This window comes from Mobula birostris, chromosome 7, assembly GCF_030028105.1.
Source record: "Mobula birostris isolate sMobBir1 chromosome 7, sMobBir1.hap1, whole genome shotgun sequence".
Classification (NCBI taxonomy): domain Eukaryota; kingdom Metazoa; phylum Chordata; class Chondrichthyes; order Myliobatiformes; family Myliobatidae; genus Mobula; species Mobula birostris.
This window is the reverse complement of record NC_092376.1, coordinates 1,351,198-1,379,072: the sequence shown is the minus strand read 5'-3', so window position 1 is coordinate 1,379,072 and position 27,875 is coordinate 1,351,198. Positions and strand designations below refer to the sequence as shown.

The window sequence follows — 27,875 nt, the reverse complement described above, 5'->3', positions numbered from 1 at the left end:
TTTGCCTTTAATCCTGACAGGAACATACAAACTCTGCACTCTCAAAATTTCTCCTTTGAAGGCTTCTCACTTACCGATCACATCTTTGCCAGAGAACAACCTGTCCCAATCCACGCTTTTTAGATCCTTTCTCATTTCTTCAAATTTGGCCTTCTTCCAGTTCAGAATCTCAACCCTAGGACCAGATCTATCTTTATTCATGATCAAATTGAAACTAATGGTGTTATGATCACTGGAATCAAAGTGCTCCCCTACACATACTTCTGTCACTTGTCCTAACTTGTTTCCTAATAGGAGATCCAATATTGCATCCCCTCTTGTTGGTCCCTCTAAATATTGATTTAGAAAACTTTCCTGAACACATTTTACAAACTCTAAACCATCTAGACCCCTAACAGTATGGGAGTCCCAATCAATACGTGGAAAATCAAAATCCTCTACCACCACAACTTTATGTTTCCGGCAGTTGCCTGCTATCTCTCTGCAGATTTGCTCCTCCAATTATCGCTGACTACTGGGTGGTCTATAATACAACCCCACATGATGACTGAAAGGGGCAGACAGGAGTTTAGATAGGTGCAAGTTTCAATGGAGCTGCCTTTCCTGCCCAGAACCACAGCAGCATGTAAAAGGGAGAAAGGTTCTATCAGAGTGGATGAGGTGAGGTTGGGCTACATTTTTTGAGGTGTGAATGCTAAGCATTTGTCTGCAGAAGCTATAGTGACAAGGGAAACCATAAAACAAAAAAAGGCCAGAATTAGGCCATTTGGCCCATTGAGTCTGCGCCACCATTCCATCATGGCTGATTTATTATCCCCTTCAAGCCCAAACTGCTTTCCCACCATAACCGTTGACGTCCTGACAAATCAAGCTCTGCTTTAAGTATGCCCAAAGATTTGACCTTCACAGCTGTCTGTGGCAATGAATTCCTCAGATTCACCTCTCTTTGGCTAAAGAAATTCCTCATTTCTGTTCCAAGGCTGAGCAAAGCTCAGATAAAACAAGCAACACACATAAAGGTTGCTGGTGAACGCAGCAGGCCAGGCAGCATCTCTAGGAAGAGATGCAGTCGACGTTTCAGGCCGAGACCCTTCGTCAGGACTAACTGAAGGAAGAGTTAGTAAGAGATTTGAAAGTTGGAGGGGGAGGGGGAGATCCAAAATGATAGGAGAAGACAGGAGGGGGAGGGATGGAGCCAAGAGCTGGACAGGTGATAGGCAAAAGGGATACGAGAGGATCATGGGACAGGAGGTCCAGGAAGAAAAACAAGGGGGGGGGGAACCCAGAGGATGGGCAAGGGGTATAGTCAGAGGGACAGAGGGAGAAAAAAGTGAGAGAAAGAATGTGTGTATAAAAATAAGTAACAGATGGGGTACGAGGGGGAGGTGGGGCACTAGCGGAAGTTAGAGAAGTCGATGTTCATGCCATCAGGTTGGAGGCTACCCAGACGGAATATAAGGTGTTGTTCCTCCAACCTGAATGTGGCTTCATCTTTACAGTAGACTGGGAGACCGCTTTGCTGAACACCTACGCTCTGTCCGCCAGAGAAAGCAGGATCTCCCAGTGGCCACACATTTTAATTCCACATCCCATTCCCATTCTGACATGTCTATCCACGGCCTCCTCTACTGTAAAGATGAAGCCACATTCAGGTTGGAGGAACAACACCTTATATTCCGTCTGGGTAGCCTCCAACCTGATGGCATGAACATCGACTTCTCTAACTTCCGCTAATGCCCCACCTCCCCCTCGTACCCCATCTGTTACTTATTTTTATACACACATTCTTTCTCTCACTTTTTTCTCCCTCTGTCCCTCTGACTATACCCCTTGCCCATCCTCTGGGTCCCCCCCCCACCTTGTCTTTCTTCCCGGACCTCCTGTCCCATGATCCTCTCGTATCCCCTTTTGCCTATCACCTGTCCAGCTCTTGGCTCCAACCCTCCCCCTCCTGTCTTCTCCTATCATTTTGGATCTCCCCCTCCCCCTCCAACTTTCAAATCCCTTACTCACTCTTCCTTCAGTTAGTCCTGACGAAGGGTCTTGGCCTGAAACGTCGACTGCACCTCTTCCTAGAGATGCTGCCTGGCCTGCTGCGTTCACCAGCAACTTTTATTTGTGTTGCTTGAATTTCCAGCATCTGCAGAATTCCTGTTGTTTGCTCAGATAAAACAAGATCTGTTACTTTTCACTGGAGGCTGGTGGCAGTCAAGACAGTTATCTGGTGCTGCTGGAGGATGTGGGAGACCAGGGAAACTGCTCACGTCTCTGGGAACTCTCACTGACCACAGGAATTGAAAATGTACCCGGCCAGGAACACTGCCAATTTAACAGATGAATGCATGAATGCAAATTTCAGGATACAGACTTTGTATAGGAAGAAGGGATTAATTTAGTTGGCCATCTGATTACTTATGTATTTAGATCGGCACATGATGGGCCGAATGAACTATTCATGCAGTGTGCTGTTTTATATTGCATTTTCTATCTGTGTGTTGCGTCTCCTCTCAACCCTATCCTTCCCTGCTGTGCACAGAGCTGTCAGCTGCGAGGCCATTCCGCACGGAATTCTTCTGCATAGCAACAGAATTAGGGCTATTTGGACGATCGCGTCTTCTCCACCATTGGGTATATTTAAAGCGAAGGTTGATGGGTTCTTGAATAACCAATCAAGGTTACAAGGTTGAGAGAATTAATGAATCGGCCGGGATGGAAGAGCGGAACAGACTCGATGTCTGAATCGTTTAATTCAGCTCCTTTGACTGATGGTCTTAAATATAAATGGTTGGGGCGAGTTAGCTCGGGAGGGAGGGTCTACTGGCTCGTCGGACGGTGCTGGGGTCGGATCGCGGTCCAGCGGCCCCGCCGGTACCCACCTGTGCGCGGACACGGTAAGCGTCGAGGGCGCGCTGCTCCTCGCGGGCACGCTGCTGCAGGATGGAGAAGAGGAAGGCGCGCGGCCGGCAGAAGGCAGACAGCTTGTAGGCGGCGGGTATGGGGCCGTACAGGTACTCGTGGAGCAAGCGGACCGCGGACTCCACGTACCGCAGCCAAAGCGGGAGCGGGGCGCGAGTGCGCGCTCCCGGCCACCAGCTGCGGGGAACGTAGCCCTCCTCCAGCGCCTCATACAGCTGCCGCGTGCCCGCGCTGCAGACGCGCGCTCCCTCCAGCTCTTCCAGGGCGTGACTCAGCGCGCACACGCTGCGACAAATTCGCATCTGGAGGCAGCGCCATTCCCGCAGCAGGAAGCGCCGGAGCGGTTCCGTATTCCCCGTCTCCCGTGTCGCCCCCGCCGGGACGCAGAGTCTCAGGAGCCTAGCCAGGCACGCGCTGATCCTGCTCGTGCCCGTGCCCACGCCTCCGCTCGCCACCGGCGCCTGCGATTGGTCGATGATGCGGCTGATGTCGGCGGCGCGCTCCTTCAGCAGCCGCCGTTTGAAGCCGTCGCCAATCCCGACCGCCGCCGTCTCCAGGCGGTTCGGCATCTGCTCGATGTCCGCTCGAGTCAGCTCGCCTGTGGGTGGAGGGAGAGCAGAGAGAGAGCTTGGTCCGAGCTGTGCGTCCCCAGGATCACTCCATCCCGCCAGTCACCCATGGGGTTCTCTGTCCCCAGGCCGTGAGGCAATACCCACCCTGAGGGCAATGCCCACTCTGAGGGAATACCCACTCTGGGGCGCTACCCACCCTGAGGGCAATACCCTCTCTGAGGGCAATGCCCACTCTGTTCACCGAGGGGGGGGGGGTTTCCAGGATAGTGAGAGTGGAGGGTCTATTATTGTACTAGCTGGGATTGGTGAAGGGAAGTGAGATGGGTGTGTGGGGGGGGGGGGTGAGATGGGTGTGGGGGGGTGAGGTGGGGGGGGTGAGGTGTGGGGGGGGTGCTGGGTGGGGGGAGGTGAGGTGTGGGGAGGGTGCTGGGTGGGGGGAGGTGGGTGTGGGGAGATGGGCTGAAGGTGCTCTGAACGTGTTGAACTGCATAAACTGCAGTTTCTGGGAGCCAGGTTGCGATGCAGAGAGCAGCTGACCCCTCCCTCACTCCCCTCCCTCATTCCCCCTGTCCCTCCTCCCCTCATTCTCTCCCCTCACTCACTCAATCCCCCTCCCCTCCTCCCCTCACATTCCTTCCCCCTTCCCCTCCTCCCCTCACTCACTCCTTCCCCTCCCCTCACTCCCTACCCCTCCCCTCACCATCCTCCTCCCCTCACTCACTCCATCCTCTTCCCCTCACTCACTCCTTCCCCTTCCCCTCACTCACTCCTTCCCCTTCCCCTCCTCCCCTCACTCACTCCTTCCCCTTCCCCTCCTCCCCTCACTCACTCCTTCCCCTTCCCCTCCTCCCCTCACTCACTCACTCCCCCTTCCCCTCCTCCCCTCACTCACTCCCCTTCCCCTCCTCCCCTCACTCACTCCCCTTCCCCTTCCCCCCTCACTCACTCCTTCCCCTTCCCCTCTCACTCACTCCTTCCCCTTCCTCTCCTCCCCTCACTCACTCCCTACCCCTCCCCTCCGTCCCTCTCCCCTTCCCATCCCCCCTCCTCCCCTTCCGCTCCCTCCAACCCCCTCCCCTCCCTCCCTCCTTTCCTCCCTCCCTCCATCCCACTTTGCTGCCCTCCCCCTCCCTCTGTCCCCCCTCGTTACACCCTCCTTCTCTCCTGTATGTAGTGTTCTTGGCCAGTGGTTGATAGAGTTGCCATTTTGAATTTCTTTGGATGGGGGAAGGTGGGAGTGAGCAAGATGGAGAACTCCCTCCCCGCAGAGGCTGATGAGGCAGTGAATCCCTCTGTCAGTGGGCAGGAGGAAGTGGGGTTATGGGGTTTGCTGCAAGTTGAGGGTGAGGAGAGACCGGGACTCCATACCTGTGGAGCCGCTGAGATGGCTGACGAGGTTGCAGATCCCTTTGCTGGAGCCGGTCTGGCCACTGGTTCTCAGACAGTGGTTGATTACGCTCCTCAAGGCTTCCTCATCCCCTGTGTCCAACAGATGACCCGAATATACAGCCAGCTCTGCAGAGAGAAAGCCCTCAGGTGAGGGAGCAATGAGACCGCATCCAGACACTGCTCCAGCCAGAATAAGAAACCGGATTCTCCTAAGAGCGCTGGATGATGTCAGGCCCTCAAACAACATGATTACCTTCTCATTTTGCTGTGTGCACACCACACTGGTAATTGTAGTTCAGACCTACCTCCTGAGCAAAAAGTGCTGGCGGACTCACCGGCTGGGAGATTGAGCCGTGAGGGAATGTCACAGCTCTATAAAACTCTGGTTAGACCACACTTGGAATATTGTGTTCAGTTCTGGTCACCTCATTATAGGAAGGATGTGGGAGCTTTAGAGAGAGTGCAGAGGAGATTTACCAGGATGCTGCTTGGATTAGAGAGCATGTCATGTGAGGAGAGGTTGAGCGAGCTCGGGCTTTTCTCTTTGGAGTGAAAGAAGATGAGAGGTGTACAAGATGTCTGTCCTAGCATGCAAAGTCACCTCTGGCAGACTGAGTGGATGAGATCTACAGTGGGATCCAATGGCCAGGAGGGCAATTCTGCAATGCACTGTGGGGAGCGAAGGACATGGTCATCTACTGCTGGAGCCAGACTTCTGAGCTCAAGAGAGAGGAAGTGACCCAGTGTGACAGCTTTTCCACTTTAAAATGTCCCTGACAGAGGTGTCCATGTTAGTTGGATAAGACAGACAATCGCACAAGATGATATGATGCACGGGCAGACTGGGCAGCCAAACTTATGGACTTTTTCCCGGGGTGGACATGGCTTATATGAGAAGACATAATTTAAAAGTGATTGGAGGAAAGTATTGGGGGGGGGATGTTAGAGGTAGGCATTTACACAAAATAATGGTGCGTGGAACACCCTGCCGGGGTGAGGCAGACGCATTAGGACATTTAAGATGCTCTTAGATTGGCAAATGGATAATATCAAAATAGAACATAGAATAGTACAGCACAGTACAGGCCCTTCGGCTCACAATTTTGTGCCAACCCTCAAACCCTGCCTCCCATATACCTGTCTGGTAGTCTCTTAAACTTCACTAGTGTATCTGCCTCCACCACTGACTCAGGCAGTGCATTCCACGCACCAACCACTCTCTGAGTAAAAAACCTTCCTCTAATATCACCCTTGAACTTCCCACCCCTTACCTTAAAGCCATGTCCTCTTGTATTGAGCAGTGGTGCCCTGGGGAAGAGGCGCTGGCTATCCACTCTATCTATTCCTCTTATTATCTTGTACACCTCTATCATGTCTCCTCTCATTCTCCTTCTCTCCAGAGAGTAAAGCCCTAGCTCCCTTAACCTCTGATCATAATGCATACTTTCTAAACCAGGCAGCATCCTGGTAAATCTCCTCTGTACCCTTTCCAACGCTTCCACATCCTTCCTATAGTGAGGTGACCAGAACTGGACATAGTACTCCAAGTGTGGCCTAACCAGAGTTTTATAGAGCTGCAACATTACATCGCGACTCTTAAACTCTATACCTCGACTTATGAAAGCTAACACCCCATAAGCTTTCTTAACTACCCTATCCACCTGTGAGGCAATTTCAGGGATCTGTGGACATCTACCCCGAGATCTCTCTGCTCCTCCACACTACCAAATATCCTGCCATTTACTTTGTACTCTGCCTTGGAGTTTGTCCTTCCAAAGTGTACCACCTCACACTTCTCCGGGTTGAGCTCCATCTGCCACTTCTCAGCCCACTTCTGCATTCTATCAATGTCTCCCTGCAATCTTTGACAATCCTCTACACTACCTACAACACCACCAACCTTTGTGTCATCTGCAAACTTGCCAACCCACCCTTCTACCCCCACATCCAGGTCGTTAATAAAAATCACGAAAAGTAGAGGTCCCAGAACAGATCCTTGTGGGACACCACTAGTCATAATCCTCCAATCTGAATGTACTCTCTCCACCACCATCCTCTGCCTTCTGCAGGCAAGCCAATTCTGAATCCACCTGGCCAAACTTCCCTGGATCCCATACCTTCTAACTTTCTGAATAAGCCTACCGCGTGGAACCTTGTCAAATGCCTTACTAAAATCCATATAGATCACATCCACTGCACTACCCTCATCTATATGCCTGGTCACCTCCTCAAAGAATGGAGGCCTACATAGGAGGTAAGGGCTTGATCTCAGAGAAGCTTAAAAGGCTTTGTGGGCCGAAGAGGCTGTACTGTGCTGTAATGCTCTAACACAGCAGGTCAGGAAGCATCCAAATGAACAGAAGGGTCTTGTACTAAAATGTCGACTGTTTATTCCCTTCCACGGACACTGCCTGCAGCATTTCCTCCAGCATTTTCTGTGTGTTGCTCTGGATTTCCAGCATCTGCAGAATCTCATGTCTTAGACACACCTTGTGTAGCAGGGAATTCGGGGTGGTGAAATGGACAACCGTCTTTTTCTCACCTACAAGGTGCTCGAGCAGGATCTCTGAATTACCCCAGGTCGCCTGCAACTTCCGCTGAATATCAAGGGCAGCGAAGAGATCGGCCTGTGTCCTGTCACAGAGTCAGAGAGTCAGAGAGAAGTACAGCATCAAAACAGACCCTTTGGCCCATCTATTCCATGCTAAAACCATTTAGACTGCCTACTCGCATCAACCTGCACCGGCACCATATCCTCCATACCCTGAGATGGGGCCAGTGGGTGAATGGTGGGCCGAGCGGTGGGGGGGGTGGTGATTGACGGGCCGAGGGGTGGTGTGTGGTGTCGGTGGGGGGGTCTGGGAACAGGGGGTGTGTGGGGATGGGAGGGAGGTGCGTGGAGACGGGTGCAGTGGGTGATCGGTGGATTGAATGGGTGGGGGGGGGTAGTGGTGTCGGATGTCAAGCAGGTAAAACCAGGGAGGGTGGAGGCAGACACGGAGTAACATGCAGACAACTTGTGCTGAAATCTGGTAAATTCGGGAAGTAGGATTCGTGAGGAAAGCTGAACGACTTGTTTCTGTGCAGTGGGACTGTGTGACTGAGACGGGTCACGGTCCTTCAGGGGTGTTTGACGAACCAGACTTCATGTTACAGAGGCTGAATTCCAGCTCTGTTCCACCCTTCCATCCTGCCGTCAGACAGTCAAGGACTGTTAATAATCGTAGAACACTACAACATAGAACCAGGCCCTTCAACCCATCTAGTCCATGCCAAATTTATTGACCTGCACACGGACCTTAGCCCTCCTTCCCCCTCCCATCCATGTACCTATCTGAACTTCTCTTAACAGTTGAAGAAGTCCCTCACTCTCACCACCCTCTCAGTGCTGTTATCCCCTTAAATATTTCACCTTTCACCCTTCACCCTGAACCTGCGCCCTGTCAGACGGCCTGATGTCGTCCCAGTGCCGGGCAAGCGAGGCACTCACCAGCGGTAGGAGCGAGCCTGTGTCCAGAGGCTGTAGTGCTGGCGATGGAGGAGGACGGCGTGCAGGACGGCGAGGAGACTCATGGCCTCGGAGTGTTTCCGCTCTCTCTGCTCACTCTGCGCTTGGGTATGGGTGCATATCAGTGTGCTCCGCAGCGTCGATGGAGTCTCGATCACCAGCTTCCCCGTGTACCGGCAGATCACTCCTGCAACACAAGCACACCAGTCCCAAGCTCAATCTTCCGACACATGTTGGGGGGATGGGGGTGGCAAGCTGGGTTTGAAATCAGAAGTAACCCCCACAGATAGGTGCCCCGACACTGACCTCACTGAGGCACATGGTGACCGACCGCAAATACCGGTCACGGACACGGTCAGTGCTGGGACCCAGGGTCTGGCTGATATTTTGTTGGGTTTCCTGCTAAGATCTACAACACCGCACCACCACACAAGGCAGTGTGGACAGGGCCAATGAACTTAACCTGTTCTTTAACAGATTTGACATTGTGGCCCCCGCCCATTCCACACATGAGTCGTCTGTTGTTGGCCCCCAGCCAACACGTATTCCACTCTCTCCTCCTACCCCTTCTCACAGTCCCCCATCCTGCTCTTATGACTATACCCCTTCCCCATACAAAACCACCATGGTGGGCTTCACGGCTGAACAGGTGAGGAGACAGCTGAAACATCTCAACCCAAGCAAGGCTGCAGGACCGGATGGTGTCAGTACAAGGGTGCTCAAAGCCTGTGCCCCTCAGCTATGTGGAGTACTTCGCCACGTATTCAACATGAGCTCGAGGCTCCAGAGGGTTCCTGTACTGTGGAAGACGTCCTGCCTCGTCCCTGTGCCGAAGACACCGCGCCCCAGCGGCCTCAATGACTACAGACCGGTGGCATTGACCTCCCACATCATGAAGACCCTGGAGAGATTTGTTCTGGAGCTGCTCCGGCCTATGGTCAGGCCACACTTAGATCCCCTCCAGTTCGCATACCAGCCCCAACCAGGAGTTGAGGATGCCATTGTCTACCTGCTGAACCCTGTCTACGCCCACCTGGACAAGCCAGCGAGCACTGTGAGGGTCACGTTTTTTGACTTCTCCAGTGCGTTCAACACCATCTGCCCTGCTCTGCTGGGGGAGAAGCTGACAGCGATGCAGGTGGATGCTTTCCTGGTGTCATGGATTCTTGATTACCTGACTGGCAGACCACAGTACGTGTGCTTGCAACACTGTGTGTCCGACAGAGTGATCAGCAGCACTGGGGCTCTACAGGGGAATGTCTTGTCTCCCTTTCTCTTCACCATTTACACCTCGAACTTCAACTACTGCACAGAGTCTTGTCATCTTCAGAAGTTTTCGGATGATTCTGCCATAGTTGGATGCATCAGCAAGGGCTATGGTAGAAAACTTTGTCACATGGTGTGAGCAGAATTATCTGCAGCTTAATGTGAAAAAGACTCAAGGAGCTGTAGGTAGACCTGAGGAGAGCTAAGGTACCGGTGACCCCTGTTTACATCCAGGGGGTCAGTGTGGACATGGTGGAGGATTACAAATACCTGGGGATACGAATTGACAATAAACTGGACTGGTCAAAGAACACTGAGGCTGTCTACAAGAAGGGTCAGAGACATCTCTATTTCCTGAGGAGACTGAGGTCCTTTAACATCCGCCAGACGATGCTAGGATGTTCTACGAGTCTGTGGTGGCCAGTGCTATCATGTTTGCTGTTGTATGCTGGGGCAGCAGGCTGAGGGTAGCAGACACCAACAGAATCAACAAACTATTTCGTAAGGCCAGTGATGTTGCGGGGATGGAACTGGACTCTCTGACGGTGGTGTCTGAAAAGAGGATGCTGTCCAAGTTGCATGCCATCTTGGACAATGTCTCCCATCCACTACATAATGTACTGGGTGGGCACAGGAGTACATTCAGCCAGAGACTCATTCCACCGAGATGGTGCAACTGTAACGAAAACCAATTTCCCCCGCGATCAATAAAGTATGACTATGACTCACACAGTCACACACAGTCACACACACACACACACACACACAGAGCCCCCCCCGCACACATACACACACACAGTCTCTCTCTCTCTCTCTCACACACACACACACACACACACACACACACAGAGCCCCCCCGCACACACACACACTCTCACACTCACACACACACACACACCCACCTGCCCGCCCACACTCACCGGGCACAGAGCAATCCGTTTCATTCCGGCAGGTGAACCAGAGACGGAAATCTGAGTGGATTCTCTCCCCCGATTCTGTCACCATCGTTGGGACAGCTTTTCCTGATTCCTCACAGGTATCTCCCCCCCTCAGAGCCGAGGGCCCAGCCACTTTGATGACTTGGAGGAAGAAAAATGTATCAGTCGTTGATGTTTCACAGTCCGTCCAGTTACCGTATGTAAGTTAAGGCGCTACCGGCCCGGGAGTGTGTGACTGGATGGTGTGGACCGAGCTTCACCCCGTATCTGACGCTGGGACTCTGATGGGACAGTGTAGAGGGAGCTTCACTCTGTATCTGATCCCGGGAGTGTGTGATGGGACAGAGTAGTGGGAGCTTCATTCTGTATAGAAACATAGAACAATACAGCACAATACAGGTCCCTCTGGCCCACAAAGCTGTGCCGAACATGTATTTACTTTAGAAATTACCTAAGGTTACCCATAGCCCTCTATTTTTCTAAGCTCCATGTACCTATCCAGGAGTCTCTTAATAGACCCTATCGTATCCGCCTCCACCACCGTCACTAACAGCCTATTCCACGCACTCACCACTCTCTGCATAAAAAAACACTTACCCCTGACATCTCCTCTGTACCTACTTCCAAGCACCTTAAAACGATGCCCTCTCATGCTAGCCATTTCAGCCCTGGGAAGAAGCCTCTGACTATCCACATGATCAATGCCTCTCATCATCTTATACACCTCTATCAGGTTACCTCTCATTCTCCGTCGCTCCAAGGAAAAAAGGCCGAGTTCACTCAACCTATTCTCATAAGGCATGCTCCCCAATCCAGGCAACATCCTTGGAAATCTCCTCTGCACTCTTTCTATGGTTTCCACATCCTTCCTGTAGTGAGGCAACCAGAACTGAGCACAGTACTCCAAGTGGGGTCTGATCAGAGTCCTGTATAGCGGTAACATTACCTCTTGGCTCTTGAACTCAATCCGACGACTGATGAAGGCCAATGCACCATATGCCTTCTTAACCACAGAGTCAACCTGCGCAGCTGCTTTGAGTGTCCGATGGACTCGGACTCCAAGATCCCTCTGATCCTCCACACTGCCAAGAGTCTTACCATTAATGCTATATTCTGCCATCATATTTGATCTACCAAAATAAACCACTTCACACTTATCTAGGTTGAACTCCATCTGCCACTTCTCAGCCCAGTTTTGCATCCTATCAATGTCCCGCTGTAAACTCTGACAGACCTTCACACTATCCACAACACTCCCAACCTTTGTGTCATCAGCAAATTTACCAACCCATCCCTCCACTTCTTCATCCAGGTCATTTATAAGAATCACGCAGCGAAGCGGTCCCAGAACAGATCCCTGAGGCACACCACTGGTCACATCCTGAAAAATTCAATCAGGCTCGTAAGGCATGACCTGCCTTTGACAAAGCAATGCTGACTGTTCCTAATCATATTATGCCTCTCCAAATGTTCATAAATCCTGCCTCTCAAGATCTTTTCTATCAACTTACCAGCTACTGAAGTAAGACTCACTGGTCTATAACTTCCAGGGCTATCTCTACTCTCTCTTGAATAAGGGAACAACATCTGCAACCCTCCAATTCTCCAGAACCTCTGCCGTCCTCACTGATGATGCAAAGATCATCGCCAGAGGCTCAGCAATCTCCTCCCTCACCTCCCACAGTAGCCTGGGGTACATCCCGACCAGTCCCGGTGTCTTATCCAACTTGATGCTTTCCAAAAGTTCCAGCACATCCTCTTCTTTAATATCTACACGCTCAAGCTTTTCAGTCCGCTGTAAGTCATCACTACAATCGCCAAGATCCTGACCGCTGGTGTGTGTGATGGGGGAGTGTAGTGGTAGCTTCACTCTGTGACTGATCCCGGAGATGTGTGACGGGACAGTGTGGAGGGAGCTTCACTCTGTGTCTGACCCCAGGAGTGTGTGATGGGGCGGTGTGGAGGGAGCTTCACTCTGTGTCTGACCCTGGGAGTGTGGAGGAAGCTTCACTCTGTGATTGACCCTGGGAGTGTGTGATGGGACAGTGTGGAGGGAGCTTCACTCTGTGATTGACCCTAGAGTGTGTGATGGGACAGTGTGGAGGGAGCTTCACTCTGTGTCTGACCCCGGGAGTGTGTGATGGGGCGGTGTGGAGGGAGCTTCACTCTGTGTCTGACCCTGGGAGTGTGGAGGAAGCTTCACTCTGTGATTGACCCTAGAGTGTGTGATGGGACAGTGTGGAGGGAGCTTCACTCTGTGTCTGACCCCGGGAGTGTGTGATGGGGCGGTGTGGAGGGAGCTTCACTCTGTGTCTGACCCTGGGAGTGTGGAGGAAGCTTCACTCTGTGATTGACCCTAGAGTGTGTGATGGGACAGTGTGGAGGGAGCTTCACTCTGTGACTGACCCTAGAGTGTGTGATGGGACAGTGTGGAGGGAGCTTCACTCTGTGACTGACCCCGGGAGTGTGTGATGGGAGGGTGTAGAGGGAGCCTCAATGTTTTGGAGTGGCTGTTCCGGGTTTTGCCCGGCGGGAGTGGGCATTGGGTACTCTCTTGGATGGAACGGTCTACAGGACACACTCACCTTCAAAGGCGGTGACAATGTGAGTGAAGTTGGTGATGAGACGCTGATCCCAGTGCCGCAGGAGGTGACAGTTGTTCAACACCAGCCAGCGGCCTTTGCTCATTGCCACCCGCATCTCTCGGAGAATTTCTTCCGTCTGATCGTCCGATCCCAGAGAAATGATTCGCACTTTGTTCTGAAACGCAGGCGGACGAGCCCCCGCAGTGACTTTCCAGTGTTGTAGGAGCTCAGCTGCAAATCAAAATTACGCCACCCTGCCCCGGCACACGTCAAGCAGAGGACCGAGTGTTGGGGTAAGCGAGCCGCTTGGGATTCAGAACAGACGCGGATCATATAAAACCCGGGGAAGGGATTACATTGAACATAGTACGGGTCCTTCGGCCCACAATGTTGTGCCAACCTTTTAACCTACTCCAAGATAAATCTAACCCTTCCCTCCCCTCCCACACAACCCTACGTTTTTCTATCATCCATGTGCCTATCTAAGAGTTCCTTAAATGTCCCGAATGTATCAGCCTCTACCACCACCCCTGGCAGGGCGTTCCATGCACCCTGTGTAAAAATAACTCTGACATACCCCCCCCCCCAGTGCTTTTCTCCAATTGCCTTTGTGACAAAAGACCAAGTTATTAGAAGATTGATGCCGATAAGAGAGATAAGAGAGAGACAATGGGGAAACATTCAAAATGCTAATAAGAGAGAGAGGAGAGAGATTAACGAAAAGAGACATAGTTCTGAGTATTGTCAGACCGGTTGCTTTGAACCTGAACTGTTTGAAGTTTGATGGACAGGCGATACCCCAGCAGGGGGATAAAAGGAACAGGTTCGCTAAGGCAAGTGACACACCACGACACCACGAGATAACGAGACCCTGGAAGCGGTGTGCCCCCACAAGTTGGTGGAAGTTTTGGAGGTCTAGTCACAGAACCGACCATAGACGCACAGGGTGAAAAGGTACGATCGGCGGGAACCTGGTGTGTGTGTCCGCCCTTGCCTGGGTGCCGGGTTCACCGCAGAAGAACGATCGTATCCGGAACGGAGGGTCACAGTCGGTGACCTCAGAAGACATTACAAAGGGCTCGCCCGAAAGCTAACTGCGAGGAACATCAAGGTCTGTTTGAATCGAGAATTTGCATATTCATTCTCTCTCCCCAACGGCACAACAGCGATTACTGCGAACTGAACTAAACTGAACTGAACTCTGAGTCACTTGAGACCGATCATTTTACCCCTAGACTGCGATAGAGCTTGATTGATCCTATTATCCTAGTTCTGTGCACATGTGTCTTTATCATTGCTAACCTGTTGCATTTATATCCTTATTATAAGAGTACTGTGTTACTTATTTCTTTAATAAAACTTTCTTAGTTCCAGTAATCCAGACTCCAACTAAATGGTCCATTTCTGCTGGTTTGGCAACCCAGTTACAAGGTACGTAACACCTTATATTGTAAGACCATAAGAAAAAGGAGCAGAATTAGATAGGAGTACTGCGCAGATGCAGTAGGTGTTCGGTACAAGTCCGGCAAACAGCTTCAAAACCCAGTCCCCATAAGACAGGGGGACTGTCTAGTGGAGTGATGAGTGATGTCTAGTGGAGTGGTCATCATCAGAGTGGTCTGAGTCAGAGTGGTAAGGCTTTGGCTCAGTAGGGCTTCAGCGAGAACAGGCAGAGGCAAAGTAAGCAGCTAAGTTCATTCCTTATTTCTTGTTTCTATTTAAATCTTGAGAGAATGGCGGTATGTCTAAGAGGCAGTATTCTGTTCTGGGTGTCAGATTGGGATATCCAGGGGACTCCCAGCCTTCCTGATGGCCACACCTGCGCCAGGTGCATCGAGCTGCAGTTCCTTTAAGACCGAGTTAGGGAACTGGAGCGACAGCTTGATGACTTTCGGCTTGTTAGGGAAAGTGAGGCAGTGATAGACTGTTCATTTCCATGGATGCTGCCTGACCTGCTGAGTTCCTCCAGCGTGTAGCATAGACAGGAGCTACAGGGAGGCTACAGGAGATAGATAAATGGGTGACTGTCAGGAGAGGGAAGGGAGAGCATCAGATAGTAGAGAGCACCCCTGTGGCCATCTCCCTCAACAATAAGTACTCCATTGTGAGTACTATTTGGGGAGACTACCTACCTGGGGGAAGCAACAGTGGCCGTGCCTCTGGCACAGAGTCTGGCCCTGTGGCTCAGAAGGGTAGGGAATGGAAGAGGAGGGCAGCAGTGATAGGTGACTCTATAGATAGTGGGTCAGACAGGTGATTCTGTGGACGCAAGAAAGAAACACGGATGGTAGTTTGCCTCTCAGGTGCCAGGGTCCGAGATGCTTCTGAATGTGTCCACAATATCCTGAAAAGGGAGGGTGAGCAGTCAGAGGTCGTGGTACATATTGGTACCAATGACATAGGTAGGAAAAGGGAGGAGGGCCTGAAAACAGACTACAGCGAGTTAGGAAGGAAGCTGAGAAGCAGGACCTCAAGGATAGTGATCTCGGGATTACTGCCTGTATCACGTGCCAGTGAGGATAGGAATAGAATGAGGTGGCAGATAAATGCGTGGCTGAAGAATTGGAGCGGGGGCAGGGATTCAGATTTCTGTACAGTTGGGACCTCTTCTGGGGCAGGTGTGTCCTGTATAAAAGGGACGGGTTGCACTTGACTCCAAGGGGACCAATATTCTTGCGGGCAGGTTTACTAGGGCTGTTGGGAGTGGTTTAAACTAATATGGCAGGGGGTTGGGAACCAGGATGATGGAGCTGAGGATGAGCCAGCGGGTTTACAAGTAGATGATGGGTGTAACGTGAATGTAAGGAAGGACAAGCCAATGATTGGGTACAAATGCAGACAGAGCAAAGAGTTAAATTGTACCACGGAGGCAAAATTCAAAAGGGTGAAGAATGCAGGACTGAAGGTGCCGTATTTAAATGTGCATAGCGTTCGGAATAAGGAGGACAAACTCGTGGCACAATTAGAGATTGGTTGGTATGACATTGAAGGCATCACTGAGTTGTGGCTGAATGAAGGCCATGGTTAGGAGCTTGACGTCAAAGGGACAGGCAGATAGGCATAGGCGGTGGTGTTAAGAAACTGCAAGGGTGAAAACGCCATTATGGGAATCATAAATAGGCCCCCTGATAGTAACCAAGATGTGGGGTTGAGATTGCAAAGGGAGCTGTAAAAGGCATATAATAAGAGTAATGTCACAATTGTAATGGGGGCCTCAATGTGCAAGGAGATTTGGAAAATCGGGCTCATGTCAGATTGCAAGAGAGGGAATCTGCTGAATGCCTACAAGATGGCTTTTTAGAGTAGCTTGTGTTTGAGCCTACCAGGGGAAAGGCTATCTTAGATTGGGTGTTTTGTAATAATCCAGATTTTATTAGGGAGCTCAATGTAAAGGAAGCCTGAGGAGACAGTAATCGTAATACGATTGAATTCATATTGCAGTTTGAGAGGGAGAAGCACAACTCACATGTATCAGTAATGCAATGGAATGAAGGGAATTACAGAGGCATGAGAGAGGAGCTTGCCCAGGTGGATTGGAGGAGGATACTGGCGGGGATGATGGCAAAGCAGAGATGGCTGAAGTTTTTGGGAATAGTTCACAAGGCGCAGGATAGATATGTCCCACAGAAGTAGTAGTTCTCAAATGACAGTGTAGGCAACTGTGGCTGACAAGGGATGTTAAGGACTGCATAAAAGCCAATGAAAGGACATGTAAGGGAACTAAAGTGAGTGGGAAGTTGGCTGATCAGAAAGTTTTTAAAATACAACAAAAGGCAACAGAAAAGCTTTAAGAAGGGAAAAGATGAAATATGAGGGCAAACTAGCCAATAATATAAAGACTATAAGACATAGGAGCAGAATTAGGCCATTTGGCCCATCGAGTCTGCTCCACCATTCAACAATGACTGACCCATTGTTCTGCCCCCCCCCCCAACCCCATTTCCTGGCTGTGTTCAATCAAGAACCTATCAAGTTCTGACTTAAATACACCCAATGACCAGGCCTCCACAGCTGCCTCTGGTAACAAATTCCAGAAATGTACCACTCTCTGGTGAAAAAAATTTTTTTGCATTTCTGTTTTAAATGGATGCCCCTCTATTGTAAGGCTGTGCCCTCTTGTCCTAGACTCCACCACCATGGGAAACATCTACTCTGTCTCAGCTTTTCAACATTCGGAAGGTTTCAATGAGATCCCCCTCATCCTTCTAAATTCCAGCGAGTACAGACCCAGGGCCATCAAACATTCCCGTATGATGACCCTGTTATTCCTGGAATCATCCTTGTGAACCTCCTCTGAACCCTCTCCAATGCCAGCACATCTTTCCTTAGAGGAGGAGCCCAAAACTGTTCACAATACTCAAGGTGAGGCTTCACCAGTGCCTTATAAAACCTCAGCATCACATCCTTGCTGTTGTATTCTAGACCTCTTGAAATGAATGCTAACATTGCATTTGCCTTCCTCACCACTGTCTCAACCTGCAAGTTAACCTTTAGGGTGTTCTGCACAAGTCCCTTTGAATATCAGATTTTCGGATTTTCTCCCCCATTTAGAAAATAGTCTGCACATTTATTTCTACTAACAATTGACAATAAACTGGACTGGTCAAAGAACACTGAGGCTGTCTACAAGAAGGGTCAGAGCCATCTCTATTTCCTGAGGAGACTGAGGTCCTTTAACATCTGCCGGACGATGCTGAGGATGTTCTACGAGTCTGTGGTGGCCAGTGCTATCATGTTTGCTGTTGTGTGCTGGGGCAGCAGGCTGAGGGTAGCAGACACCAACAGAATCAGCAAATTCATTCGTAAGGCCAGTGATGTTGTGGGGATGGAACTGGACTCTCTCACAGTGGTGTCTGAAAAGAGGATGCTGTCCAAGTTGCATGCCATCTTGGACAATGTCTCCCATCCACTATATAATGTACTGGTTGGGCACTGGAGTACATTCAGCCAGAGACTCATTCCACCGAGATGCAACACAGAGCGTCATAGGAAGTCATTCCTGCCTGCGGCCATCAAACTTTACAACTCCTCCCTTGGAGGGTCAGACACCCTGAGCCGATAGGCTGGTCCTGGACTTATTTCCTGCATAAATAATTTACATATTACTATTTAACTATTTATGGTTCTATTACCATTTATTATTTATGGTGCAACTGTAACGAAAACCAATTTCCCCCAGGATCAATAAAGTATGACTATGACAAAGTGCATGACCATGCATTTTCCAACATTGTATTTCATTTGTTACTTTCTTGCCCATTCTCCTGATCTGTCTAAGTCCTTCTGCATCCTACCTGTTTCCTCAACACTACCTGCTCCTCCACCAATCTTCATATCAGCTGCAAACTTGTAACAAAGCCATCTATTCCATCATCTAAATCAGTTATATACAGCATAAAAAGTAGTGGTCCCAACACCAACCCCTGTGGAACACCACTAGTCACTGGCAGCCAACCAGAAAAGGATCCTTTTATTCCCAGTCACTGCCTCCTACCAGCCAATGCTCTAACCATGTTAGTAACTTTCCTGTAATACCATGGGCTCTTAACTTGCTAAGCAGCCTCATGTGTGGCACCTTGTCAAAGGCCGTTTGAAAGGCCAAATATACAACATCCACTGCATCTATGTAACCTACTTGTAATCTCCTCAAAGAATTCCAACAGGTTAATTGGGCAAGATTTTCCCTTAAGGAAACCACGATGACTTTGTCCTCTCTTGTCCTGTGTCACCAAGTGCTCCATAACTTCGTCCTAATGACAAGATACTAAACACTTTTTCAGTTATATAAAGAGTAAAAGGGAGGTACAGTTGATATCAGACCACTGGAAAATGATGCTGGTGAGGTAGTAATGGGGACAAAGAAATGGCAGATGAATTTAAGAAGTACTTTGCATTGGTCTACACTGTGGAAGACACTAGCAAGGTGCCAGAGGTCCGTGAGTGTCGGGGAGCAGGAGTGAGTGCCATTGCTATTACAAAGGAAAAAGTGCTGGGCAAACTCAAAGGTCTTAAGGTGGATAAGTCACCTGGACCAGATCCCAGAGAGAGACTACATCCCAGAGTCCTGAGAGAGGTTGCTGAAGAGATAACGGATGCATCAAGAATCACTTGATTCTGGCATGGTCCTGGAGGACTGGAACATTGCACATGTCACTCCACTCTTTCTGAAGGAAGGAAGGCAAAAGAAAGGAAATTAGAGGCCAGTTAATCTAACCTCATCGGCTTAGGGGTACTTGGAGACTATGATAAAATAAGTCATGGATAAAATCAGCATTTTTTCTGTGAAGGGAAATCTTGCCTGACAAATCTGGTAGAGTTCTTTGAGGAAGTAACCAGCAGGTTGGACAAAGGAGAGGATTTTCAGAAGGCATTTGATAAGGTGCCTCACATGAGGCTGCTTAACAAGATAAAATCCGATGGCATTACAGGGAACTTGCTGGTATGGATAGAGAAATAGCTGACAGGCAGGAGGCAGTGAGTGGAAATAAAGGGGATTTTTTTGGTTGGCTGCCAGTGAATAGTGGTGTTCCTCAGGGGTCAGTATTAGAATCGCTACTTTTCACATTGTTTGTCAATGATTTGGATGATGGAATTGATGGTTTTGTGGCAAAATTTGCGGATGATACAAAGATAGGTGGAGGGGTAGGTAGTGCTGAGGAAGCAATGCGATTGTCGCAGGACTTGGACAAATTGGAAGAAGGAGCAAAAAAATGGCAGATGGAATACAGTGTTGGGAAATGCATTTTAGTAAAAGGAACAATAGTGCAGGTTATTATCTAAATGGGGAGAAAATTCAAACATCAGAGATGCAGAGGGACTTTGGAGTCCTCATGCAAGACCCCCAGAAGGTTAATTTACACGCTGTGACTGTGGTAAAGAAGGCAAATGCAATGTTGGCATTTATTTCAAGGGGAATAGAATATAAAAGCAAGGAGATAATGCTGAAACTTTTTAAGAAACTAGTCAGGCCACACTTTGAGTATTGTTAACACTTTTGGGCCCCTTATCACAGAAAGGATGTATTGTTATTAGAGAGAGTCCAGAGGAGGTTCACGAGGATGATTCCAGAGTGAAGGGGGTTAACATGTGGCAGCTTTCGGCCTGTACTGACTGGAAAGCTCTATAAGGTGCTGGTGAGACCTCACTTGGAGTACTGTGGGCAGTTTTGGTCTCCTTATTTAAGAAAGGATGTGCTGACATTGGAGAGGGTACAGAGAAGATTCACTAGAATGATTCCAGGAATGAGAGGGTTAACATATGAGGAACGTTTGTCCACTCTTGGACTGTATTCCTTGGAGTTTAGAAGAATGAGGGGAGACCTCATAGAAACATTTCGAATGTTGAAAGGCATGGACAGAGTGGATGTGGCAAAGTTGTTTCCCATGATGGGGGAGTGTAGTACGAGAGGGCATGACTTAAGGATTGAAGGGCGCCCTTTCAGAACAGAAATGCAAAGAAATTTTTTTAGTCAGAGGGTGGTGAATCTATGGAATTTGTTGTCACGGGCAGCAGTGGAGGCCAAGTCATTGGGTGTATTTAAGGCAGAGATTGATAGGTATCTGAGTAGCCAGGGCATCAAAGGTTATGGTGAGAAGGCAGGGGAGTGGGACTAAATAGGAGAAAATGGATCAGCTCATGATAAAGTGGCGGAGCAGACTCGATGAGCCGAATGGCCTGCTTCTGCTCCTTTGTCTTATGGTCTTATGGAATTTAGAAGAATAGTGGGGGATCTCATTGAGACTTACCGAATGTAGATAAGGTGGATGTGGAGAGGATGTCTCCTACGGTGGGGGTATCCAGAACTAGAGGGCACAGCCCCAAAATTGAGAGGCAACCCTTTAGAACAGAGGGAAGGAGGAATTTTTTTAAACCAGAGAGTAGTGAATCTGCGGAATGCTCTGCCATAGACTGCGGTGGAGGCCAAGTCCGTGGGTATATTTAAAGTGGAAGTTGATTGATTCCTGATCGGTCGGGGCATCAAAGGATAGGGTGAAAAGGCAGGTGTATGGGGTTGAGTGGGAACCAGGATCAACCATGATGGAATGACGAAGCAGACTTGATGGTTTGAATGGCCCAATTCTGCTCCTATGTCTTGAAATGAATGCTAACATTGCATTTGCCTTCTTGAGCACAGACTCAACCCGCAGATTAACCTTTAAGCACAAGGACTCCCAAATCCCTTTGTGCCTCAGATTTTTGAATTTTCTCTCCATTTAGAAAATAGTCAACCCTTTAATTTCTTCTATCAATGTGCATGACCATACATTTCCTGACACTGCATTGCATCTGCCACTTCTTCGCCCATTCTCCTAATCTGTCTCAGTCCTTCTGCAGCCTCTCTACTTCCTTAAAACTACCTACCCCTCCACCTATCTTTGTATCGTTTGCAAACTTTGCAACAAAGCCATCAATGCTGTCATCCCAAGTTATTGATATATAACATACAAAGATCTGGTCCCAAACAGACCCCTGTGGAACATGACTAGGTACCGCAGCCAAACAGAAAGGGCTCCCATTATTCCCACTCTTTGCCTCCTGCCAATCAGCCACTGCTTTATCCATATTAGAATCTTTCCAGTAATACCATGGGCTTGTAGCCAGTTAAGCAGCCTCATGTGTGGCACCTTGTCAAAGGCCTTCTGAAAATCCAAGTACACAACATCAACCAATTCTCCTTTGTCTATCCTGCTTGTTACTTCTTCAAAGAATTCCAACAGATTTGTCAAGTAACATTTTCCCTTGAGGAAGCCATGTTGACTACGAGCTATTTTATCAGGTGCCGCCAAGTACCCTGAAACTACCTCCTTAACAATCGACTCCACCACCTTCCCAACCACTGAAGTCAAACCAACTGGCCTACAGTCACCTTTCTTCTGCCTCTCTCCCTTCTTGAAGACTGGAGGGACATTTGTCCTACGTATTAGGCATTTCTGCCCTGGGAAAAAAAAAATCTGATTGTCCACCAATCTGTGCCTCTTATCATCCTGTACACCTCTGTTAAGTCACCTCTCATCTTCCTTCACTCCAAAGAGGAAAGCCTTAGTTCATTTCACCTATCCTCATAAGACATGCTGTCTAATCCAGGCAGCATCCTGGAAAATCTCTGCACCTTCAAAGTTTCCACATCTCCAGGACCCTGTGGGAGATGTAGTCCCATCACTACCAGAGTAGTTGCTCTGAACTTGGTGCTGACCTGTGGTGACCCTCACCCTTCCTCCAGTGACCACCCACCTGCATGTGTCGCTCAGCCGCTGCCTGCCTGATCCAGTAGAGGGGATGTGTGGACAGGTTGACCGAGTTGTCCTGGGGCATCAGGAACATGATGGGCACCATCTGTTTGCTGTAGGTGGAAAGGGGGGGGACAGTCATCCACTGGTTCCTGTGGAGGGCACCTCCCAGAATACTAGTCACCACCTGCTCCACCACCAGACTCAGGGTGTTGGGCTTGAAGAGCCGCCACAGGATGGCTTTTTGGAAGGTGTTGAGGTGGCCGAAGTTGGTGCATGGGACGGTGCCAATCACTGTGCAGGGGAGCCGGAAGTACTCCTGCCACTGGCTGCCTTGTCTGACCAGCGAGTCCCGCAAGCTGCCAAAGGCGGGCAGGAGTTCGAGGACAGCACAGCTGCTCCACACCTCCTCGCTGATCCAGGTGGGACGGCTATGGGGACAGTAGAGTATCCTGTCGCCCAGCTCCAGGTCCTGGGTGCCCCTCAGGAAGAGCTCCCACTCCACTGGTGTCACTGTGTTGAACACCTTCATGTAGCCGATGACCACCAGGAATCGGTAGAGACGAGCGTGACTGGTGAACATGCAGCAGCGGAAGTGGTTGTAGATGCGGGAGATGAGGTAGTCCATCAGGTCCATGTAGCGTTCCTTGCAGCTGCCAGTGGCTGGGGGGTGATGGGGGGCACTCAGGCGGTGGCTCGAGAGGGCGGCCCTCACCACGTTCATGAAGCCAGCTTTGGAGAAGTAGTAGAAGGCGCTGAGGTGTGAGATGTGGACGAGTGCCCAGTACATCTCAGAGCCGATGTTGGAGATCAGCACGTAAGGATTGTCCGTGGCTGCACTGGGATTGTCCGCTTTGTCCAGAGCATTGAGCTTACTGTGAATCTCCATCTTGGCCCTCTGGCTCCGCAGTGCCTCCCCGTGGATGGTTGGGTTGTTGAGCAGACTGGTGGCTGTCTCGATGACCTTGTCCATTAGCTCCTCCTGCCAGTGGAGACAGGTACAAACATTAGTAGTCAACGCTGCCCCAGGAGCCAAAGACTCAGGGAGCCACAGTACAAGTAGGATACAGATTTTTTTTTAGAACCCTCAGTAGTAACAGACACCAAGGAGCAGATAGGGAGGCAGATTCTGGAATGGTGCAGTAATAATAGGGTTGTTGTGATGGGTGATTTTAACTTTCCTAATATTGACTGGCATCTCCTTAGTGCAAGGGGTTTGGATGGGGTGGAGTTTGTTAGGTGTGTTCAGGAAGGTTTCCTGACACAATATGTAGATAAGCCAACTAGAGGAAAGGCTGTACTTGATCTGGTATTGGGAAATGAACCTGGTCAGGTGTCAGATCTCTTGGTGGGAGAGTGCGTTGGAGGTAGTGATCACAACTCTTGCTCCTTTACCATAGTACTGTTCAGGGAACATTTGCATGGTTTTTTGCATAGGTACGTTCCATTGAGACAGGGAAAGGATGGTAGGGTTTAAGAACCATGGTGTACAAAGGATGTAGAAAATCTAATTAAGAAGAAAAGAAAAGCTTACGAAAGGTTCATAGGTACTGTCAGAGCTCTAGAAAATTACAAGGTTGCCAGGAAGGAGCTTAAGGATGAAATTAGAGAGCTCGAAGGGGCCATGAGAAGGCCTTAATGAACAGGATTACAGAAAACCCCAAGGCATTCTACAAGTATGTGAAGAGCAAGAGGATAAGACGTGAGAGAATAGGGCCAATCAAGTGTGATAGTGGAAAAGTGTGTATGGAACCGGAGGAGGTAATGGAGGTACTTAATAAATATTTTGCTTCAGTATTCACAGTGAAAAAGACCTTGGCAATTGTGGGGATGACTTACAGTGGACTGAAATGCTTGCGTGTATAGACATTAAGAAAGAGGATGTGCTGGAACTTTTGAAAAGCATCAGAGGGATCTTGGGGTCCGTGTCCATAGGACACTCAAAGCTGCTGTGCAGGTTGACTCTGTGGTTAAGAAGGCATACGGTGTATTGGCCTTCATCAATCGTGGGATTGAGTTTAGGAGCCGAGAGGTAATGTTACAGCTATATAGGACCCTGGTCAGACCCCACTTGGAGTACTGTGCTCAGTTCTGGTCGCCTCAGTACAGGAAGGATGTGGAAACCATAGAAAGGGTGCAGAGGAGATTTACAAGGATGTTGCCTGGATTGGGGAGCATGCCTTATTAGAATAGGTTGAGTGAACTCGGCCTTTTCTCCTTGGAGCGATGGAGGATGAGAGGTGACCTGATAGAGGTGTATAAGATGATGAGAGTCATTGATCGTGTGGATAGCCAGAGGCTTTTTCCCAGGGCTGAAATGGCTAACACAAGGGGGCATAGTTTTAAGGTGCTTGGAAATAGGTACCGAGGGGATATCAGGGGTAAGTTTTTTACAGAGAGTGGTGGGTGCATGGAATGCACTGCCAGCGACAGTGGTAGAGGTGGATACAATAGGGTATTTTAAGAGACTCTTAGATAGGTACATGGAGCTTAGAAAAAAAAGAGGGCTATGCAGTAGGGAAATTCTAGGCAGTTTCCAGAGTAGGTTACATGGTCAGCACAACATTGTGGGCTGAAGGGCCTGTAATGTGCTGTGGATTTCCATGTTCTACGCTCTGATCCCCTGAATATGGTACAAATACCCCAGAGACACATCACAAATTCCCACAGTAAGAGCATCCCATTCGAGGCTCCGTATAACATGTGAACTAGGGCCCAACGATCGCTACTGTGTTACTGACCCTCCCTTCTTCCATAAGAGCAGAATTAGGCCACTTGGCCCATCCAGTCTGCTGTGCCATTTCATCATGGCTGATTTATTATCCCTCTCAACCTGATTCTCCAGCCTTCTCCCCGTAACCTTTGATGTTCTCACTAATCAAGAACCTCCCTCCCACAGAGTGACCCTCCCTCAGTTATAAACAATGCCACTGAACTTGACCCTCATCTGAGGTCAGAGGTCATGTGTGTGTGGGGTCAGGGGTCACTCTAACACGGACCTGGGTGACCTGGAGTTGGTGTCGCAGGTACATGATGTCCATCTGACGAGTGAGGCTGAGGTCTTCCAACCGTGCCCTCTCGAAATACAGAACTTCCTTCAGGAACAGCTCCTGCAGCCCTGATGGACTGATGGTCAGGTCGATCACTCTCACCAGCTTCAGCATGGCTGGGTCCATCTCTGGAGAGGTTTATTTTAATTAGAGATACAGTGTGAAACAGGCCCTTCCAGTCCAATGAGCCACAACCCAACTATTTAACCCAGGCCTAATCGCGGGACGAGTTACATCGGCCAAAGCGGTATGTGGGAGGAAAGCAGATCACCGGAGGAAATCCACATGTTCCCGAGAAGGAATGTACAAACCTGCTTTCAGAGACGCTGGAAATCAACTCTTACGCTCTGAGTGTAATAGTGTTGTGCGAACTGCTGTGCGGAAAAGAGGAAAAAAGGGCAGCACCTGGACAACAGTTTAAAACCAGCCAGAGGCAGGGCCCAGACATTCACAAGCCAGGAGCGCAATCCACCTTTCCCAGCTCCAGAGATCTCCATCGCCACTCCAGCAATATCCACCTGTCCTGAAAGAACTGAGATGGCCCAGAAAGGTAGGAGAGAGAACTCTGCTCTGCTCCGGTCCAGAGCTAGGAGAGAGAATACTGCTCTTCTCTGGTCCAGAGAGAGAACACTGCTCTGCTCTGGAGGCCAGCTGTGACTCTGCAGTTATAGCCTGCTCATGGATACTGTGGGGTTTCGCCCAGACTGTCCTGTTCCACACCCTACCTCAGCCTGGATCCAAACTCACTACAAAGAGTTAATCCACGGGGAGATGGCAGTGACTGCACTGGACAGTGGCATCAAGGAGCCTTGATGGAGCAGGGATTAGTGGACATCAAAGTGTTGGAGTCCAACCCTCAATGACACCTCTCACCCTGCTACCACCAGCGAGTGCTGCAAGCAGTCATGAGCTGTTTAGCGGCTGGGGGCCTGGGGATGGAAACTAATTCTGGGATGACATCAGGTCCACCTTCACTGCGACGTCTGGAAGAAAAGTCCTTGATGCAGCAGCTGGGACTGGGACACACATCGAGGGGCTCTGCAGGGACGTGCTGGGACTGGGACACACATCGAGCGGCTCTGCAGGGATGTGCTGGGACTGGGACACACATCGAGGGGCTCTGCAGAGATGTGCTGGGACTGGGACAGCATATAAAAAATGCTGCAGATCTCAGCAGGTCAGAAGGCATGGAGCCAGAATGAACAGTCAACATTTTGGGCCGAGACTCTTCATCTGGGCTCGAAGGGCACCAAATCCAGATAGGAAGGTGGCGGGCATATGACTAGCCTCAGCCACAGCCACGTCTGCTGACCAAGGCCCGAGTTACATAGAACAGTACAGGTCCTTTGACCCATTATGTTGTGCTGACCCTTAACCTACACCAAATCAATCTAACCCTTCCATCCCACATACCCCTCCGTTTTCCTATCACCTATCTAAGAGAATCTTAAATTTCCCTAATGCATCTGCCTCTACCAGCACCCCTGGCAGGTGATACTTATACCCACCACTCTCTGTGTTTAGAATAACATCTACCCCTGACATCTGACATCCTCCCCATACCGTTTTCTCCTGGTTTCTGTCCTGGACACTGAGTCCAGCCTCTATTTGACCATTAGATATATTTGGTTCCACCTGATACTTCACTGGTGAGGTGTGAGCTGATGGGAGATAATTCACTCGATCTGCTCCACCCTTGGTTGTAGCAGGGGTGGCCAGTGCTGAATATATACAGGGCTCCAGGTAGCTCTGGAGAGTGGGACCTCAGTGTTACAGCTGGGACGTGAGCCAGCCCCACAGTCCTTAACCATCACCCCTCCCAGCCGCCTCACCACCAGGGAGGTCTGTGATCTTGGGATGGCGAAGGTTAGTCACGGACTGTGATTGCCCTGTGTTGGGCTCTGCTCTGTTCTGCACGGGGGAGATGCCCTCAACGCCCCACTAACACCACCAGATGTGCCGGATGGCAGAAATTGACTAGTGGGTTGTCTGTGTGTATTGCAGACACCAGATTCATGTGGGATCCCATGCTTCACTGGGTGGGGGGTAAGCACACGGAGCGGATGGTGAGGGTAGGATAAGGAGGGGGGAGGTTTGAGTAAGGAAGGATAGGCTGGGAGGGTAAATGGACCCTATGGAGGAGGATGGTGCTTCTGACCTGATTCGATGCTTTGGAGTGGCAGCGAGGTGCTGAGGTAGAGACGGAATGTTGGTTTGACGCGGACCCGAAGTGCCCCAAAGGTGAGGTTCCAGCCGTCCACAGCCACCTGCCAGCGGCTGACCACAAGGAAAGCCCTCAAAACGGGAGGGAACGGGCAGAGTTCAACGTTCGTGACCAAGACCCCGATTCCTGAAAGCGTATTAAGACATCTGTGAGACTGACACCTCCCCCATACACTGAACATCTATCTCCCCCTCTCCCCT

General features: G+C 50.0%; 1 protein-coding gene across 1 annotated transcript in view; it reads right to left on the bottom strand.

Annotated features, from left to right (window-relative positions):
* The window catches only part of LOC140200632 (dynein heavy chain domain-containing protein 1), a 234,934-nt gene that overhangs the window by 4,765 nt on the left and 202,294 nt on the right, over positions 1-27,875 (bottom strand). Inside the window, exons 34-42 of the mRNA XM_072264203.1 lie at positions 27,610-27,801; positions 25,401-25,579; positions 22,406-23,383; positions 13,175-13,349; positions 10,572-10,730; positions 8,368-8,572; positions 7,420-7,511; positions 4,857-5,003; positions 2,877-3,514 (exon numbers count right to left, since the gene is read on the bottom strand). Of these exons, the coding sequence (XP_072120304.1) occupies positions 2,877-3,514; positions 4,857-5,003; positions 7,420-7,511; positions 8,368-8,572; positions 10,572-10,730; positions 13,175-13,349; positions 22,406-23,383; positions 25,401-25,579; positions 27,610-27,801 (2,765 nt within the window). The remainder of the gene's footprint in view (positions 1-2,876; positions 3,515-4,856; positions 5,004-7,419; positions 7,512-8,367; positions 8,573-10,571; positions 10,731-13,174; positions 13,350-22,405; positions 23,384-25,400; positions 25,580-27,609; positions 27,802-27,875) is intronic.